Source organism: Pogoniulus pusillus, chromosome 33, assembly GCF_015220805.1.
Source record: "Pogoniulus pusillus isolate bPogPus1 chromosome 33, bPogPus1.pri, whole genome shotgun sequence".
In the NCBI taxonomy this organism is placed as follows: domain Eukaryota; kingdom Metazoa; phylum Chordata; class Aves; order Piciformes; family Lybiidae; genus Pogoniulus; species Pogoniulus pusillus.
In genome coordinates, this window is record NC_087296.1 from 12,152,191 (window position 1) to 12,171,898 (window position 19,708).

A 19,708-nucleotide genomic window follows, 5' to 3' on the forward strand; every position below is an offset into this window, starting at 1 on the left:
GGCTAACCAATCCCAGCTCCCTCAGCCTCTCCTCGTAGGGCTGTGCTCAAGGCCTCTCCCCAGCCTCGTCGCCCTTCTCTGGACACGCTCAAGCATCTCAATGTCCCTCCTGAACTGGGGGGCCCAGAACTGAACACAGCACTCAAGGTGTGGTCTAACCAGTGCAGAGTACAGGGGCAGAATGACCTCCCTGCTCCTGCTGGCCACACCATTCCTGATGCAGGCCAGGATGCCACTGGCTCTCTTGGCCACTTGGGCACACTGCTGGCTCATGTTCAGGTGGGTATCAATCAGCACCCCCAGATCCCTTTCTGTTTGGCTGCTCTCAGCCTGTATCTCTGCATGGAGGACAGAGGAACTGATGTGGGTGCAGGTTTGCAGGCAGGAGCTCCTGGTCCTGTAAGGGACCCACGCTGGAGCAATCTGCTCCTGAAGGACTACATCCCATGGCAAGGATCCATGCTGGAGCAGTTTGTGAAGAGCTGCTGCCCGTGGGAAGGGCTGGCCTTGCAGAAGTGTCTCCTGCGGGAGCTACCCCATGATGGAGCAGGGGAACTGTGCGAGGAGGAAGCAGCAGCGGAGACAGCAAGTGAGGAACTGACCCAACCCATTGCTCCCTTGTCCCCCTGTGCCGGGGGAGCCACAGAACTCAGGAGCCTGGGAAGAAGGGAGAGGCGCAGGGAAGGTGTTTTAAGGTTGAGTTTTCATTTCTCACTATCCTACTCCGGTCTGATTGGTAAATCAATTAAACTACATCCCTCAAGCGAAGCCTGTTTTGTGACAGTGACCTGCGAGAGGTCTCCCCTTGTCCTTATCTCAACCTAAAGGGACCTGCGAGTGGTGTCCCCTTGTCCTTATCTTAACCTAAAGGGACCTGCGAGAGGTCTCCCCTTGTCCTTATCTCAACCTAAAGGCCTTTTTGTTCGACTCTCTCCCGTCCAGCAGGTAGGGGAGTGGAAAGGGAGAGAAAGGGGAACAGAAGGGAAAAGAGGAAAGGAGGAAAGGGGAGAAGGAGGACAGGGGAGAAGGAGGACAGGGGGAAAGGGAGGCGGAGGGGAAGCCGGCAGGGCGCAGGCCCCGTTGCCATGGCAGCGGCGCGACGGGGGCGGGGCAAGCCAATGGCACGCACTGACGTCAGGCGCGTGCGGAGCCGCCCCCGTCCCTCCCCCTCCGCCGCGTCACGACGCCGCGGTGGTGCCGCGCGTGACGTCAGCCCGTCCCCGCTGTCCCGGCGGCGGGGCCGGAGGAGGCGGCAGGTGGCGGCTGCGGCTGGAGCGGCGCTGGCCGGGCCGGCGGGTGAGTGCTCGGCACCGCGGCGGGCGGTGGGGGCCGCTACCACCACCGTCACCGCAACTACCGCCACCGGCCCCCTTCCGCGGCCGCCCATGTCTGGGATCGGCACCGCCACTTTTCCCCCTCCTCCCTCCCCCCCCTCCGTTCCTCTGCCGGCGAAGGGCGGCCGAGCTACGCCGCTTGTCGAGGCCTCTCCTCACGGGTGGGCGCCCCGAACAAAAGGCCGGCGATCGGTGCGGTGCGGGCCGGGCCGAGGCGCCCTGGCGCCTATCCGTGCCCCGTATTGTGTCGGTGAGGGGCCGGGGAGAGCGGAGCGAGGCGGGAGGGGAGTCACCGGCAGCCGCCCCGCCCGCCGGCTCACATGACGGCTGTGGGGGCCTTGGCGGCGCTGGGCGCTGCCCGCCGCCCCTATGCCCCGCCGGCGAGGCCAGTCCCCTCCCCGCGGCCCTCAGGCCTCGGGGGAGCCGCGACCGGCGTCGCTCGGCCAGCGACCCTCCGCATTCGGGGGAGCCGGACCGGCCTCCACTCGGCCTGCGCCTTGCTGCCGCCCGCCGGCAGCGCGGAACCTGCCGGCGCTTCCTGTAAGCCTCTTCGCCGAGCTGGGGTCTTGCCTCCCTCTGCCCGGCTAGGGGCGGCTCGGTGCCGCCTGCCGCGGCGGGGCCCAGAGTTGCAGGTTTGATTTTGCTGGGCGGTAAAATAGGTCAGGAGCATTAGCCGCCGCGGCGTCACGCGTGGCAGAATCCCCTGGCCAAACCGGCGCCCCGCTCCCGTTCCGTGAGCGATGGGAATCGCTCCGTGCCGTTCCAAATGTCACTGCCGGCTCGCTTCGGTGACCGGTGTGGGCTGTGTGAAGGTAGAGTGGAAGTCGTGCAAAGCAGCCGTAGGAGCGCAGCACAAAGCGTGTAAAAAGAGGTAACTGCTGTTGGCGATGCTGTTGTTTGGTTGTGCTTTGTGGTCTCAGCTCAGGCCTTGGGACTGCATCCCTGTGGAATGTTAAAACGGGACGTGGAGATAAGAGGTCTGCGTTTTGGTGCAGTGCATGTTACCGCCGCTGAAAAGGTAGTACAAAAGATGCAGTGTAGTGGATAGGAGTTTTTAATACAAGTGAAAATAGTTAAAACCGAATTCTGCTCGGGGGAACAGGTCTGGTGGAGAGAGGCAGAGGGAACTGGGGGGGTTTAGTGTGGAGAAGGAGGCTGAGGGGACACCCATCACTCTCAACATCACCCTGAAAGGAGGTGATGTGGGGGTTGGTCTCTTCTCCCTAGTAACAAGTGACAGGATGAGAGGAAATGGCCTCAGGTTGCACCAGGGGAGGTTTAAGTTGGATATTAGAAGAAACTTCTTCACCAAAAGGGTTCTCAAAGACTGGCACAGACTGCCCCTTAGGGAGGTGGTTGAACCCCCATCTCCGGAGGTGTTTCAGAGAGGCAGAGATGTGCTGAGGGCCATGGTTTAGCAGCAGCCTTGGTAGAGCTAGAGACCAGTTAGACTGAATGATCTTAAAGGTCTTTTCCAACCAAAATTCCTCTCCAATGCTATGAAATAAAAGTGTGAAGTTTTACATTGTTAGTGTAACTTTGCAGTGGTAAAGAACTAAATGTAGCAGAGGTTTTGTTACTGTTGCATCAACAATGTATACTTAGGCATTTACATTGACCAACTAGGATGAAGAGCAGGGAGCAGGGCATTAAAAACGTTGTGCTTTGGTCAGGTTTGTGATGCTAAAAATACAGTCCTCTTAGTTTGTTTTGCCTCTGGAGAGTGGACTGCTTAAATCATTTCTATCTCTGAAAAATGGGCTACCAAAAATGACAGTTTGTGATACTAATCAAAGCACAATACTGACACAGATCATTTTGACCAAGCCTTAAATACTGAATATTTGCAAGCACTGGTGTGCTTGGTACTGTAATTTCTGTGCATGTGAATCAAAATGCTGGATTGTTTAAATTGCTCTGTTGCAGAATCTGTGCTGAATGAGTGAGAGAAGTTCTGTTCCTGTTTCTTTCTATCAATTTAGATGTAATTGAGTTGTTTATTTAGAGAGCTGCTGGAGATGCAGCGTTTTTAAAGGCTGCTGAGCAGTGAACTCGTGGAATTGGTGGTGGAAGAGGCTTTTTGTTGAAATAGATTTATTTGGTTTCTGTCCTCTGCATGTTAAGCAAGTCTCTATATACAAAAGGGTGTACTTAGCTTTTCTGAAGCACTGATAACTTGAAGCAGGTTCTGCTTCATTTTCCCCACGCAATGTCATGTCATTTGAGTCAGGAGCTAACGTTTTGGTGTGTTAAATAAACTGAGATGCTCAAACCACACATTCAGTGCTGCAGTTGTAGCGTAGGAGAACAACCTCATTTTGAATAAACATGGAGCAGTTCAGTACCAAAATGGGTGACTGTTCTGTCCTTGACTGTTTCTCTGGGGTTCAGTTCCAAATCTACCCCAAATATAAAGATTATTTTCTTGCTGCTGTGTGATAGCAAAGGGTAAGCAGTGACAGGCAACTGGAAGCATTATCACAACCAGCAATTCTTCAATATATTCTAAGTTTAAGAAATAGAAAAGCAAGTAAGGACAGGAAACAGTGAGGTTTTCTGTCTGCTGTGCTGTCCAGTGCCCAGGGACGGCTTAAAAAATCCCTGATAGGCTCAGTGCCCCAAGCTCAATCTGTAGTGACACAACAGGACTGTCAGACAAGAGAGACATTTTCCCCCCTATTTAAACAAAACTAGCCACCTTCCTTCTTTCTACCCATAGTGTTTGCTTTGTGGTGACTTCTCAGGAAGGGCAGAACCCTGGGGTTCTCTTTCCTCTCCTTTTCCCCCAACAACTGAGTTATGAGTTAAGGACCTTGATGGAAAACCCCAATGATTTATTTCCAGAAGAGTATCTGCTCCTTTGAAGTAATGCTGTAGATGCTGAGGCTTCAGCCTGTAAGGACAAGGGAGGGGTAAAGGATGATTTGTGATAACTGGCTTCAAGTCATCTGTACAGAGTTGCAGAATTTGAGATCATCTTCATTTCAGGTAGAACTCAAATGTGGGTATTGGTCTCTTCTCCCTAGTGATAAGTGATAGAATGAGAAGAAATGGTCTCAAGCTGCACCAGGGGAGGTTAGGTTTAATATGAGAAGAAACTTCTTCCTTGAAAGAGTTCTCAAAAACTGCCACAGGCAGCCCAGGGAGGTGGTTGAATCCCCAACCCAGGAGTTGTTTCAGAGAGACCCAGATGTGGTGCTGAGGGATGTGGTTTAGCAGCAGCCTTGGTAGAGGTGGAGAATGGTTGGACTGAATTACCCAACCAAAACAGTTCTGTGATTCAAGTAATATTCTGACTGGTCTTCTTAGAAGCTGGTTTATGTTTGCTCTTAAAACATTAATTCTTGCATACAGAGTTTTTTTAAGACTGTAGGTGACACTTCATGGACATTTAGGAGCTGGCTTCTTAAATATGTACAGTGCTGGCATTTTCTTTTCTTTTAATTGTTGCTGTTTTCCCCCAAAGAAATAGAAAAGTGTAAAAAAATGTCTTGGATCTCATAGTTTGCTGAGAATCCAATGGGCACAGTTGACTGAACAAACAAAAAAACTATTTAACTGCATCCTGGTCTAGCAAAAACTTCACATTTTTCCTGAGCAGAACCTGGAATCATTTATTTTGGAGATCATCCTGGTAGGAAGTTCACCACATGAACATCTCAAAGTCGGGTGAAAGAAGCAGATGTGGCTTCTCCCAGCAAGCATCCTGAGAGACTTTGAAGGGGACAAAGAGAGCAGCTGAATGCTGACTGAGCCTCGGTTTGTGAGGGGATGTTCCCCACTTTCAGTTCATGCTCCTAATCTTCATCTGCTGCATATTGAGTGAGTTTCAAAGTGGGTGTGCGATGGGATGCATGGATTTGGTGAGTGAGCAGAAGGAAGAGGTGCTTGCAGGTTGCTGCAGATTGCTTAACTCTGCACACCACCTGCTTTTCTAGCACAAAGAAGTAATTGCTGGCTATAGAACTCAGCTCCTACCCACTTGACTTTACAGGAGTCATCATCATCCAGAAAAGAGGAGGGGGGGCATAGTAACCACAAGTGCCTTTTGTCCTGCTCAGTAAAAGTTCCAAGCCTGCCTTATTAAATAACAATGTCAGGAAATGCAGAGGTTAGCTGAAGTCAGTTTGTGAACTGCTTCTTTTTAAGAGCTTTGCAGCAATTAGAAAGTTGCCTCACCATCATCATCATCCTATAATTATGCCCTTTGTGGATTCTTCTTGCTATAATTACATACCTTGAATATGTGCATGCATTTTGATTTCCTAAAACATCTGCCAGAACTGACCTAACCTTTTTCTCCCATTGGAGTGTATTATGTGCTGCCTCTAGTAGTGGATTGCTAGAGGTAGTGGATTGCAAGAGGTAGTAGATAAAAGGCTTGAAGTGATACTCGTAGAAGTAACCAAGAGCCAGCTCTGAAGATGAAGGATTGAGCACCACACCCACAGGATCAAGTTTGTTGCAACTGTCTCTTTGATCAGAACACACATAGTATCTTGTCTTGAGTGGAGCAGGGGAGCCAAACATTTCATGTGATTCCAGCTGGTGGCTTCAGATTGATGTGTGAAGAAAAGGGAAGCTGCCAAAAGGATGAGGGCAGAAGAGGTGTGGATAGGCTTGTTAATGTCTGCCTTTTTCCTTAGGAGCTCTAGCTAAAAATAGCTGCACGGGATGTTACATGGAGCTCAGCTAGAAAGAAAAGAGTTGAGTAATGTGTCTTACTGAAGGCATCAGCACATTACACTCTGATGTTGGTCCTGATCAGCAGTGCATGGTTTGATGAAGGGCTCCAGTGCAGAATATGCAATACTGAATGCTCCAGGGCCTTTCAGGAGCTTACCACTCCTTGAGTGGGCTCAACTCTGTCCATGTCCATCTGCACTCTGTACTGAAATGGTTCTTTCCTTCAGCAGATTAAAATACATAATTGCTTCAGTTGAGAAAGAACTCCCAAGATTATACAGATCAACCACCAATCCAACACCACCATGGCCATCAAACTAGGTCCTGAAGTGCTGTGGCCACAGGTTTCTTGAACACCTCCAGGCATGGTGACTCCATCTTCCCCTGGGCAGCCTGTTTCAATCCCTCACCACACTTGCAGCAAAGAAATCTTTCCTCATGTCCAACCTAAACCTCCCCTGGCACAATTTCAGGCCATTTCCTCTCATTCTATCACTTATTATTAGGGAGAAGAGACCAACCCCTCCTTGCTCAAACCTCCTTTCAGGGACTTGTAGAGAGCAATGAGGTCTCTCCTCAGCCTCCTCTTCTGCAGACTAAACATCCCCCAGTTCCCCTCAGCTGCTCTTCACCAGACCTGCTCTCCAGACCCTTCACTGTCTTTGTTGTCCTTCTCTGGACATGCTCCAGCACCTCAATGTCCTCCTTGGAGTGAGGGGCACTGCAAGACAAAACATTTTCAAGCCTACTTTGTGTCATCCCTGTGTTATGTTCTGCAGCAACTGGAAACCATAGTTGAGAATGCTTAAGAATCATAGGATTGTAGAATTGCTTTGGCTGGAAAGGACCTTTAAGATCATCCAGTCCAACCACTCTAACTCTTACCAAGTCTGGTGCTAAACTGTGTCCTTCAGCACCACATCTCTGCCTGTTTGAACCTACTCCAGAGTGTCATCTTCAACACTACAGCCCATAAGGAAGATAGAACTCTATGGCTGATCAGGGCTTTTACAGAGCATTCCCAAATGCTTTCTGTAACTAAGGGTGGCTCTTTTCAGTCAAGCCCTTCCTGTTAAGGGTATGGGAATGCAACAGAGAAATCTTGATGGTCCCTCAGCCCACTCTGGGTTTGCAGATTCCTGCTTCCCTGCTGTAGAGTTCCCTAGGTGTCTGTTAGACACTTCCTAGTTTCCAGTGATGATTATGTATTTGTGAAATGACTTAGGTCAGATCCTGGTTGGTGACATCTGCTCAGTGTTTTGTGACTGACATTACCTGCTGGGCTGCAGAGGGGTGTGAAAGAGGCCTCTGTCAAAGAGGCCATGCATTTATTCCATGAAAGCTCCTCAGAGGCCATCCACACTTTATAAAGAAAAGAAAAAAAGGAAGATCCTAATTAATCCTTTGTTTGTCTACCCTCAGTACTGAATCTAGGTCATAGAGTTTGTTTCTCAGCTGCTATGAGTACATACATATGTAGGTTAATAAAGAGAAGTGCTGAGATTCATTCATGAGATGAATGCATGTCATCTGTGAAAAAGAGGACAAGGATGCAAGGCTCTGAGCTGCAGAGTGCTTGAGTGTTCAAAGCCAAACTGGATGGCATCTTGAGCAACCTGGACTAATAGGAGGTGTCCCTGCCCATGGCAGAGAGGTTGAAGCTAGATGATCTTTACCCAGAGTATTCCATGGCTATGAAATCTGGAGAGGACCTCGGGGAAATCAGTTCTTTGCATGCACTGTTTTCCCCTTGATCATCTGATACCAGCCCCTATTAAGAGGCAAGATAGAAACTTGGATAGTCCTCTGGAATGGTACCAGATGAATATTTTACACAGAGGGTTAGGAAGGCATTGTGACTTTTTAAACTCTCTGAATATAAGGAGTCACTTATTAAAGGTTAAATTTGCATAAGCATAACATGCTCCTGACTTTGGGCTTGTTCCTCCTTGTCTGAGCAGGGTTCCTTGATGGAAACGAGCCATTAACTTCTCTTAGTTTAAGATAATTGCCTTTTGAGTAAAAGATCAACCTGCTCTAGTGGGAGGTGTCCCTGCCAATGGCAGGGGAGCTGGAACTAGACGATCTTTAAGGTCCTTTCCAACCCAACCCCGTCTATAATCAAGTCAGACACTGAAAACTGCAGCAGGTAAAGCACAGTCATTGCTTTTCTGTAGCAGGACCATGGCATTGCAAGTTGCTGGCTGGTAGCTCTGTGCAGCACTGTGACAGTGGTGTCATTTGTTTCCCAGCAGTGTGCAGAGAAGCTGAACGCTGCAGTGTGCTGTTGAGCAAGAGAAGTAAGGAATGAGCCAGCCTTGGGGAAGAGGACCTGCCATCCTAGCTGAAGACCTCTGAAGAGAGCACCTTCTAGTCTTGTGGCATGCTTCAGTAGACATTGTTCAGAGGAGGTAAGAGTTAGATGAAGTTCTGGCCTTACTGTTCAATTATGTAATATTCCCACTTGCAGCCCTCAAAAACTTCATTGCTCTGCAGTTCAAGGACAGGGAACTGCTTGAAAGAGTCCAGTGCAGAGCCACAAAATTGATTAAGGGAATGGAACCACTTCCTTACAAGGAGAGTGAGGGAGCTGGGGCTCTGCTGCTTGGAGAAGAGGAGCCTGAGGGGTGACCTCATTCATGTTTATGAAGACGTAAAGGTGAGTGCCCAGAGGCTGGAGCCAGGCTCTGCTGGGTGATGCCTAATGACAGGACAAGGGGCAGTGGTGGAAGCTGAGGCATAGGAAGTTCCATGCAAATATGAGGAATGTTTTTCTTTTTCCCTGTGAGGGTAGCAAAACACTGGAACAGGCTGCCCAGGGGAGTTGTAGAGTCTCCCTCTCTGGAGATATTCAAGACCTGCCTGTATGAGTTCCTGTGTGATCCGCTCAGGGTGATCCTGCTCTGGCAGGGGTTGGACTGGATGAGCTTTGGAGGTCATAGAATAGAATCATAGATCAACCAGGTTGGAAGAGACCTCCAAGATCATCCAGTCCAACCTAGCACCCAGCCCTAGCCAATCCACCAGACCATGGCACTAAGTGCCCCAGCCAGTCTTCTCTTGAACACCCCCAGGGATGCAGACTCCACCACCTCCCTGGGCAGCCCATTCCAATGCCAATCACTCTCTCTGACAACAACTTCCTAACAACATCCAGCCTAGACCTGCCCTGGCACAGCTTGAGGCTGTGTCCCCTTGTTCTATTGGTGGTTGTCTGGGAGAAGAGCCCAACCCCACCTGGCTACAGCCTCCCTTCAGGTAGTTGCAGACAGCAATGAGCTCTGCCTTGAGCCTCCTCTTCTGCAGGCTAAACAACCCCAGCTCCCTCAGCCTCTCCTCATAGGGTTTGTGTTCCAGGCCCCTCCCCAGCCTTGCTGCCTTTCTCTGGACACCTTCCAGCACCTCAACATCTCTCTTGAATTGAGGAGTCCAGAACTGGACACAGCACTCAAGTTGTCCCTTCCAGCCCCTAACATTCTGATTCTGTGACTGCTGGAGAACAGTTATAAAGTGAAGCCTTTTTTGATTAAACTTTGTTGTAAAACACTACTCCTGATTGCAGACAAAAATACTCTGTAGTCCATTTTGTTTAGTTCTTAACACCATGAAGTTGTAATGAAAGTACTTCCACAGCCATAGCACAGCAGAATTAGCACTCCTAGATATTTATATTCCCTTTCTTTCTGAAGGATTAGCTCTTCAATAAAAATCCACCTGTACATCCTCATACCAGCTTATAAACAAACTCAGTGACCTAGATCTGATTCATAACAAGGTAAACAAAAAAGTATTAATGAGGATCTTCCTTTAAAAACAAAAACTGAGACACCATCAATTTAGTTGATAGGAATCTTCAAGTACATAATTGTCCTGCATGCTGAGCACATGCAATTGCAGTTGTGCTTATCTTTTAATAGCTTTATGTTGCAGGGTAGCATTTGCTTAGAGATAAGGGTTTGCTCCTCCAGATGTATTCATTCTACACTGAAATTTTCCTCCAAGCTATTCAAAATCACAGAAGAATTTAAAGAGAAGGCATTTACTCCTTTCTTTTCATATCCTGTCTAGTAAGGAATCAAAGAGCTCTCAAATGAATGTGTGACCTGTTGATACACAGGTCAAACGTTAGCATTTCTCTGCTTTTAGTGTGGTATCAGAATTTGATTTGCCAAACTGCATTTGTAATCCCAGCACTGCGTTTTAATCCCCTCCAAACTCTTAGCTACAGCAGACAACTTGGATAAAAGTTACTTAATCTGCAGGTTGCTTTAATCTTTTCTTTGACTCTGAAAAGGGGAACCTTACAAAGTGTATTCAGCCCTTTGTAAAACTGGAGCATGGAAGTGAAAATCTGTGCTGCTGTGCCTGTTTGCACAGCAGTATCTCATTGTGAGGCCACTTGAAAATTGAGATCAATACATGGATTTTCTGCATTCTGAAACCTCAGTAGCTTTTCTTCCCCTCCCTCCCCCCTTTTTTTCTGTTAAGCTTCTCATTATTAACCTCTAGTTTTGGTTTTAAACTCTGCTGCTAGGTGTGTAGTGTGCAGTAAAAAGACAAGTTTCCAAGAGGTGTGCAGTGCTGTGGCTGTGCCTGGCATGCTGCTTTAAGAGCTAGGATGCAGATTTGTCTCAGGTCACAGAGAAAGGAATTCAGATATGAAACATAAGTGGGCACCGATGTGTGCTACCTCAGTGTGCTGGCCTTGTGTCTGGCAGGGCTTTGTTAACACGGTGAGGAGCTACACAGGTGGATCCTGTAAGAAGCTTCTAGAAGCATCCCCAAGGCCAGTTCAGACCCACCTCTGGGGACAAGGCTGAACTGATGAGCAGTGGTGGAAATGTTTGGGTTTGCTTGCTAACAAATAAGAACATGAAGGGAAAAATACCATGAAGCAGACTGTAAGAGATTGCCAGGCCAAAAATGCTGCTGAGAAAGCATTTACATACTTAGGCTAGAATTTTTCAGCAGCTGAAACCTTGCACAGTGCCCAAGTGACACAGTTCTGTATTTCCTGCTCTCCTAGCATTGCTTACAGACCTCTTAATGACAGAAATGAAACACAGCCAGAGAGGGCAGGGGCAATGACATAGTTGTATGCCCTCTGTGGTACTCCTTCTGCTGAGCTGCAGTGACTCCTTCTGAGATGTACTCAGCTCTATCAGGGGGTTCTCTTGATGCCCAGGACAGAAACAGCCAGGGGATCTTTGCAGCCCTATCAGGGAGTTCACTTGATGTCTAGGGCAGAAGCAGCCAGGGGATCTTTGCAGCCCTATCAGGGAGTTCACTTGATGCCCAGGACAGAAGCAGCCAGGGGATCTTTGCAGCCCTATCAGGGAGTTCACTTGATGTCCAGGGCAGCAGCAGACAGGGGACCTTTGCAGCTCTATAAGGGAGTTCACTTGATGTCTAGGGCAGAAGCAGCCAGGGGATCTTTGCAGCTCTATCAGGGAGTTCACTTGATGTCCAGGACAGAAGCAGCCAGGGGATCTTTGCAGCTCTATCAGGGAGTTCACTTGATGTCTGGGACAGAAGCAGCCAGGGGATCTTTGCAGCTCTATAAGGGAGTTCACTTGATGTCTGGGACAGAAGCAGCCAGGGGATCTTTGCAGCTCTATCAGGGAGTTCACTTGATGTCTGGGACAGAAGCAGCCAGGGGATCTTTGCAGCTCTATAAGGGAGTTCACTTGATGTCTAGGGCAGAAGCAGCCAGGGGATCTCTGCAGCTCTATCAGGGAGTTCACTTGATGTCTGGGACAGAAGCAGCCAGGGGATCTTTTCACTTCTCAAATCTGGTTCTTTCTGCAGCCTCGTGGTTGTTCCTGCACTCAGTTTGAGGGATGGGGTGCCATGGGCTATAGGGAATGAATGATGAGAGTAGAGGAACACTTCAGCCAGGTGCTGCTGCCAGGCATCATTTCTGCTGTGGGAACCTGGTCCGAGGCACTGTTCAAGCAATCCCTTAAGCAGATGATCACCAGTGGTGTGAAGAGAGATTGTCCTAAATTCAGTGTTTGCAGCTTGAGGAGAAAACCTTAGCTTCTTTAAATTTCCTGAGGAGGTTCCAAAGGGACTGGCTGAGGGTTCATTATCAGCACTGCTTCAGAGAAAGAACAGCAGCGATGCCAAACTTTGGGTTCTAACTTGGCCTGGTAATGTGCTGGAAATTAAATGGGTAATGATTGGTAATTAGCAAAAGAAATTCTCCCAGCAGTTGATTTACTCTGCCCATCCCTGTGGGGACAGGCTGGGAGACTTGGGGCTGTTCACCCTGGAGAAGGCTCCAGTAAGGCCATAAGAGTGGCCTTGCAGTACCTGAAGGAGGCTACAGGATTGCTGGGGAGGGACTTTTTACAAGGGCTTGTGGTGACAGGCTGAGTGGCAATGGATTGAAGCTGGAAGAGGGAAGATTTAAACTGGATATTGGGAAGAAATTCCAGGCAGGGTGGTGAGACACTGGCACAGGTTGCTCAGGGGGGTTGTGGATTCCCCTTCCCTGGAGGTGTTCAAGGCCAGGCTGGACACAGCCTTGAGTAACTTGGGCTGGTGGGAGGTGTCCCTGTCCTTGGTAGGGGGTTGGAACTGGATGATCTTTGAGATCCTTTCCAACCCAACCCATTCCATGGTTGTGTGAGTCCAGGAGATTCTGTTAAGCTGTTTCTGTGCGTTGAGCTTCAACAATGGTAACTTTATCACAAGAGAAGTAGCTCATTCTCTGGAGGCTGAGCTCAGAGGTGATGCTAGGTGGCAGCTGAGCTGGACACGAGAGACTGATGTCAATCTGTTTGGTCTGCAGGATGGCTGGCTGTGGAGAGATAGATCATTCCATCAACATGCTCCCCACCAACAGGAAAGCAAACGAGTCGTGCGCCGGCACGGCACCGGCCCTGGCGGTCCCCGAGTGTGCCATCTGCCTGCAGACCTGCGTGCACCCCGTCAGCCTGCCCTGCAGGCACGTCTTCTGCTACCTGTGTGTGAAGGGAGCCTCCTGGCTTGGCAAGCGCTGTGCCCTCTGCAGGCAGGAGATCCCAGAGGACTTTCTGGACAAGCCAACCTTGCTGTCCCCGGAGGAACTCAAAGCGGCCAGCAGAGGCAACGGCGAATACGCTTGGTACTACGAAGGTCGAAATGGTTGGTGGCAGTACGACGAACGCACCAGCAGAGAGCTGGAGGATGCCTTCGCCAAGGGCAAAAAGAGCACCGAGATGCTCATCGCCGGCTTTCTGTACGTGGCAGACCTGGAGAACATGGTGCAGTACCGCCGCAACGAGCACGGCCGCCGGCGGAAGATCAAACGGGACATCATAGACATACCAAAGAAGGGCGTGGCTGGGCTCAGGCTGGACTGCGACACCGTCAGCCTGCCGCGGGAGAGCTCCGCCGACGGCGCAGACAGCACGGCCGCGCCGGGGGCCGCGGCGCTGCAGCCCCCAGCACCCACTGCTGCTCGGCCGCTGCCGGCGCTCGACGGGCAGCTGCTGAGTCCTGCCAGCCCATCCCCGGATGCCAGCGATTCTCTGGAGAACTCTTTTGCCCACTTGCAACTCAGTGGAGACAGTATGGCTGAAAGGAGTCACAGGGGAGAGGGAGAAGAAGACCACGAATCCTCATCTTCTGGTAGGGTGCCAGCTCCTGACACCTCCGTGGAGGAGACCGAATCAGATGCTAGCAGTGATAGCGAGGATGTGTCTGCAGCCCTGCAGCAGCGCCTGGCCTCTGCGCAGCACAGACACCCGAGTGCCAGTGCCAGCCAGGCAGCAGCAGATAGACCAGTGGCAGGGGGTGGGGTGGTCAGCACAAGCGTGAGGTCTAGAAGGCCAGATGGACAGTGCACAGTCACTGAGGTGTAAAGCCAGAGCCATGCCACCCCTAACCTCCTCCTCTACCTGTAAATTCCCTCTCCACGGTGGCATTGCACTCAAACCTAGCAGCGTGTCTGGTGGGAGGGTGGGGTGAAGGGGAGAAACAGATTTGGCCTCTTTAACTTAAGTCTCTTAACATGTCTCAGCTGGAAGACTCTTAACTGTAGGAAACTGGCTTGTCCTGTTAGTGGTTTGAAAGCTGCTTAGCAATGCTCAGTTTCCTTGGCAATGTCTCGTGTTTCTTTTGTAGCATTTCCCCCTCCAGGATACCCCAAAAACCCCCTTTTGGCCAATGTATATCTACTGTACAACTCTGAACATTGTCTTCATTACCTGACTGTTGGCATTAAGTGTCTTAACTACTTTCTGCATGGATTGATGTCTGAAAAGAACACTAAAAGCAGCGTGGGAGAAGGCAAGAGGCTGGGTGCTTTAATTTCATGTGAGCAAAATTAGCTGTGAGTTTGGAGTTCAAAAATGTGTTTTTGCTAGACAAGAGCAATCATTTACCTTCCTTCAGTGGAGATGTAAAAAAACCAACAAGACAAATGCTGTTAACTTCTGTTGCAAATTCTTCCCCTGGCCACTCTTCATGGCATTTTTTTTCACTGGCTTGGCCATCTAGTCCTTGTAGTTTTGGGTTTTTGAGGTCCTTCTTGAGCTGTCTCGTTTTTGTTACGGAATTTATAATTTAATAAAAGTACATTTTATCAGGAACAACCTCAGCTGTGGCTCCACTTTAATTCAACCTGCACTGCAGGGACTTGACTTAAGCCAGCAGGGCAAGAGAGAGGATGCTGGCTCTTTATTCTGCTCTTCTGAGACCCCCACCTCTGATATTGTGTCCAGTCTGGCGTGCCCAGCGTAAGAAAGAGACACAGAGATGTTGGAGTGAGTCCCAGAGAAGGCCACAAGGATGATTCAAGGGCTGCAGCACTTCTGCTATAAGGGAGCTGGGGCTGTTCACCTTGGAAAAGAGAAGGCTCTGGGAGACCTTGGGGCACCCTGCCAATACCTGCAGGGATCCTATGGAGAGGCTGTAGAGGGACTCTTAAGGGTGTATAGAGAGGGGACAAGAATCATAGGACCAAAAGACCTTGGCCTCTTGTCATAGCATCATAGGAATCATAGAATGGTTTAGGTTGGAAGGGACCTCAAAGCTCAGCCAGTTCCAACCCCCCACCACAGGCAGGGACACCTCCCACTAGAACAGGTCGCTCAAGGCCTCATCCAGTCTGGTCCTGAACACCTCCAGGGAGGTTGTGGAGCACAGAATGGGATCAAACACACAGCTGTGAAGCACTGAGGTCAGTTGCAGTGAGGCTGGTGGGAGCTCAGCAGCGGTGCTCAGTCAGCAGCGGTGAATGCGCTCCTGAGCTGAAGCTAGGAGAAAGCAGTTAGTGCTAATTCCCTTCTCTGCTTTAAAGCACAGCAGGAGATGTGACCTCTGTCAGCGTTAGCTAAGCCACAGCCACACTGTGTGAGGCAGTTTGCTGCAGCTCCATGCAATAAGTGAGTCACAATTTGCAGAGCACAGGCCCAGTGGGGCAGAAGGAAATCAAAATGCTATCAAACCTCCAGCATGGCTTCACTTCCAGAACTGATAATCACAGGCCAGGAATCCTCTTGTCACTAACAGATCAAGCCCAGCCTGCCTGTCAGGTAAGCACATTTCTGCCAGCAGCAAAGCTGATCACTGATCAAGTCAACCAGAAGAAGAAAGGGCTCTGGGGAGACCTCAGAGCAGCTTTCCAGTACTTGAATGGGGCTGCAGGAGAGCTGGAGAGGGACTCTGGACAAGGGTTTGTTGTGACAGGACATGGGGCAATGGCTTTGAGCTGAGAGAGGGAAGATTGAGACTGGAGAGAAGGAAGAAATTCTTGAGAGTGAAGGTGGGGAGACACTGGCACAGGCTGCCCAGAGAGGTTGTGGCTGCTCCCTCCCTGGAGGTGCTCAGGGCCAGGCTGGATGAAGCCTTGAGCAAGCTGTTCTAGTGGGAGGTGTCTCTGTCCGTGGCAGGGGGGTTGGAACTGGCTGAGCTTTCAGGTCTCTTCTAACCCAAACCATTCTATGAGTCTGTCATTTTGCCTTCACTTTTATCTTCCTTAGCAGGAGAGAAAGTAGGTTTAGATAGAGATAGGAAGAAATTCTTCATCCTGAGGGTGGTGAGACACTGAAACAGGTTGCCCAGGGAGGTTGTGGGTGTCCCTTCCCTGGAAGCATTCAAGGTCAGGCCCATGGCAGGAGGGTTGGAATCAGATGATCTTTTAAGGCACTTCCAAGGCAAACCATTCTGTGATGAGGACTATTAGATACATCTTGCTGTGATTTGCCATTGCAATGGGCTGCCCAGGGAGGTGGTGGAGTTGCCATCCCTGGAGGTGTTGAAGCCAAGCCTGGCTGGGGCACTTAGTGCCATGGTCTGGTTGATTGGCCAGGGCTGGGTGCTAGGTTGGACTGGCTGAGCTTGGAGGTCTCCTTCCAACCTCGTTGATTCTATGATTCTATGACTCAGTGATCATAAAGGTCTCTTCCAACCAAAGCAATTCAGTGACTCCATGGCTCTCTGCCTGTCAAGCAATCCATTTCTATTCCAGTTAGAAAAACAAAATCAACTCCAGATAAAACCCTCCCCAGCCTTGTTCCAAAAGAATTCTCACTCTCAGCACCTTTACATGCTGCTTTCGCTGCTCTCCACTCAGTGGGTGGTGAGGACAGCGAGGAACCTGCTGGGGCTGTCCCTGTGGCTGCAGAAGGGAAGGACAGGAATGCTGATGCCAGCTGAAACGAAAACAAGTCCCAAAGTGTGACAAAGCTGGTGAAAGGCCTGGAACACAAACCCTGAGAGGAGAGGCTGAGGGAGCTGGGGGTGTGCAGCCTGCATCAGAGGAGGCTCAGGGCAGAGCTCATTGCTGTCTGCAGCTCCCTGAAGGGAGGCTGTAGCCAGGTGGAGTTGGGCTCTGCTGCCAGGCAACCAGCAACAGAACAAGGGGACACAGCCTCAAGCTGTGCCAGGGGAGGTCTAGGCTGGATGTTAGGAGGAAGTTGTTGTCAGAGAGAGTGATTGGCGTTGGAATGGGCTGCCCAGGGAGGTGCTGGAGTTGCTGTCCCTGGAGGTGTTGAAGAAAAGCCTGGATGAGGCACTTAGTGCCATGGTCTGATTGACTGGATAGGGCTGGGTGCTAGGTTGGACTGGCTGAGCTTGGAGCTCTCTTCCAACCTGCTTGATTCTATGATTCTATGATCCTGCTCAGCGCCTGGGTGAGGGAAAGCTTCCTTTGCAAACCGTTCCAGACAAGAACATTTCTGAGCCTCCACTGTCATTTATGTTTTGGTTTTCTAAGCAATGCCTGCAGATTGGCAGGGCCACCCCACAGGGTCCCAAAAACATCCTTCTCTGTCCTTAGGGCAGCCTCCAGTGGCAGCTCTCTTCCTGCCCTCGCCACCAGTTTGGCAGCCCGAATCACAGCCGCTGGCCCCTCCGTGTACTGACTCAGCCAGGCCTGGGCTTCTTCCAAGGCTTCGGCTCCATCTGCAGCTGACAAGGTCTTCTCTGAGAGCCCAAGGTGCAGAGCTGTCTCGGGGTCCACCCTGGTGGCTCCGCTCAGCAGGCGCAGGGCAGCCCTGCTGCCGACGATTGGCACCAGCCGGGCACCTCCTCCCCAGCCTGGCACCAGCCCCATGTGCTTGTGGACAAAGCGAATTTCACTGCCTGGGGTCATCAACCTGGCAACAAAGAACACACAGGCAGAGGTCAAACTGCTGTCAGTTCACCAACAGACACTCCACAGGGTGTGGAGAACAGGGCTGGGGAGGAGCAGCTGAGGGAGCTGGGGGTGTGCAGCCTGGAGAAGAGGAGGCTCAGGGCAGAGCTCATTGCTGTCTAGTTGTGCTGGGGGGGTCTAGGCTGGATGTTAGGAGGAAGTTGTTGGCAGAGAGAGTGATTGGCATTGGAATGAGCTGCCCAGGGAGGTGGTGGAGTCGCTGTGTCTGGAAGTGTTGAAGCCAAGCCTGGCTGGGGCACTTAGTGCCATGGTCTGGTTGGTTGGGCAGGGCTGGGTGCTAGGTTGGACTGGCTGAGCTTGGAGCTCTCTTCCAACCCATTTTACTCTATGATACAGCTCCCTGAAAGGATGTTGGTATGAGGTAGGGTTTGGATTATTCTTCCTAGGATCAGGTTATAGAAGGAGAGGAGCTGATCTGAAATGGTGCCAGGGGAGGGTTAGGTTGGAGATGGGCTACCTGTGCCAGTGCCAATGTACAGAAACAGAAGAGTACTTGCTGGCTCTTAAGATGATGCTCTGCAGTGTGGTTGCTTGCTGCTGTTTAGAAGACAAGGGTTGGAAATGACACTTGTGAAGCAGATTAGCTTCTGCTTCAAGCACTAATTGGCTTTCTGAAGGTAAATCTTGTAACACCAAGAGCTACAAACAAGTCTGCTCCCTAACAATGCAACTCCACAACGCAAACAAGAGGTGAACAGCTTCAAAAAGGGGAAAGAAAAGGACAACCACAAAGCAAGCAAACAAATGCAGCTACTTGTAGGACCTCACAGATCCCAGCTCTGCTTCCTTGTTGTTCATTGTGAGCTGGCTTGGTTGCTTTGTTCTCAAGCAGAGCGCCATCAGCATTCATGCCAGGGCTGCAAAGCACCGCGGCTGAAGAGCTTAGGCTTTATCCCAGCCCCAACACAATGCACAAAGGCAACAGCTGACACACCAGATTGCATGAAAGCCTTTTTGTAGGAGACAGTGGAGGGAGGTGGTGTGACACAAGGAAGGCAGAGAGGTACTGCAAGGCAGGAAAGGCTTTTAGCTAACATTAGGAAGTGCATCCCAAACCCAGCAGATCCCAGGGAGCTCAGGTCTCCTCTCCAAAGGGAATCACAGAACCACAGAGTCACAGAATGGTAGGGGTTGGAAGGGACCTCTGGAGAGCATCAGGTCCACCCCACTGCCAAAGCAGGGTCACCCAGGGCAGGTCACAGAGAATCACAGACTCATAGAATCAAGCAGGTTGGAAGAGAGCTCCAAGCTCAGCCAGCCCAACCTAGCACCCAGCCCTGGCCAAGCAACCAGACCATGGCACTAAGTGCCCCAGCCAGGCTTGGCTTCAACACCTCCAGGGACAGTGACTCCATCATTTCCCTGGGCAGCCCATTCCAATGGCAAGCACTGGAACACATCCAGGCTGGTCTGGAAAGCCTCCAGAGAAGGAGACTCCACAACCTCCCCGGGCAGCCTGCTCCAGGGCTCTGGCTCCCTTACAGTAAAGGTTCTCCTCATGCTGAGGTGGAAGTTTCTGGCTTCCAGCTTATGCCCATTGTTTCCTGTCCCATTATTTGGCACCACTGCAAAGAGCCTGGCACCTTCATCTTGACACCCACCCCTCAGATACTGGACACTGATCAGATCCCCTCTCAGCCTTCTCTTCTCCAGGCTAACCAACCTCAGGGCTCTCAGCCTTTGCCATCACACAGATGATCCAAGCCCTTCAGCATCCTCATAGCTTCTGTTGGACTCTCTTCCAGTAGTTCCCTGTCCCTCTTGAACTGGGGAGCCCAGGACTGGACACAATACTCCAGATGTGGTCTCAGCAGAGCAGAATAGAGGAGGTGAAGAACCTTCCTCAACCTGCTGGCCTAACCTTTCTTTATGCAGCCCAGGATGGCCTGCTTGGCCACAAGGACTCACTGCTCTCTCAGGGGCAGCTTATTGCCCACCAGCACTCCCAGGGCCTTCTCATTACTTCTCATTGCTGGCTACAACTACCTGAAGGGAGGCTGTAGCCAGGTGGGGTTGGGCTCTTCTGCCAGGCAACCAGCAA

The 19,708-nt window shown here is 50.6% G+C and overlaps 2 protein-coding genes across 8 annotated transcripts in view; one reads left to right on the forward strand and one right to left on the reverse strand.

Annotated features, from left to right (window-relative positions):
• The first annotated feature begins 1,188 nt into the window (after window positions 1-1,188).
• RNF146 (ring finger protein 146) lies at window positions 1,189-14,602 on the forward strand. 3 transcript variants are annotated; one of them, XM_064170407.1, is made up of 3 exons: window positions 1,189-1,296; window positions 8,273-8,431; window positions 12,817-14,602. In XM_064170407.1, exon 3 carries the CDS (start codon window positions 12,818-12,820, stop codon window positions 13,868-13,870), a length of 1,053 nt encoding a protein of 350 aa, XP_064026477.1. In that variant the 5' UTR covers window positions 1,189-1,296; window positions 8,273-8,431; window position 12,817; the 3' UTR covers window positions 13,871-14,602. The 3 variants fall into 3 exon arrangements, with proteins under 3 accessions (XP_064026477.1, XP_064026478.1, XP_064026479.1); XM_064170408.1 differs by having other exon boundaries at window positions 1,193-1,296; window positions 8,276-8,431; XM_064170409.1 differs by lacking the exon at window positions 1,189-1,296 and adding an exon at window positions 1,852-2,205.
• Window positions 14,603-17,185: 2,583 nt separating this feature from the next.
• ECHDC1 (ethylmalonyl-CoA decarboxylase 1) overlaps window positions 17,186-19,708 on the reverse strand; it is a 39,337-nt gene continuing 36,814 nt past the window's right edge. For all 5 annotated transcript variants that reach the window (XM_064170415.1, XM_064170414.1, XM_064170412.1 and 2 more), the window contains one exon: window positions 17,186-17,608. In XM_064170415.1, the coding sequence (XP_064026485.1) occupies window positions 17,203-17,608 (406 nt within the window). In that variant the 3' untranslated portion in view covers window positions 17,186-17,202. The remainder of the gene's footprint in view (window positions 17,609-19,708) is intronic.

Excerpts from the sequence above, each read along its gene's own strand:
- RNF146 (XM_064170407.1), top strand. The coding sequence starts at position 12,818 with ATGGCTGGCTGTGGAGAGATAGATCATTCCATCAACATGCTCCCCACC.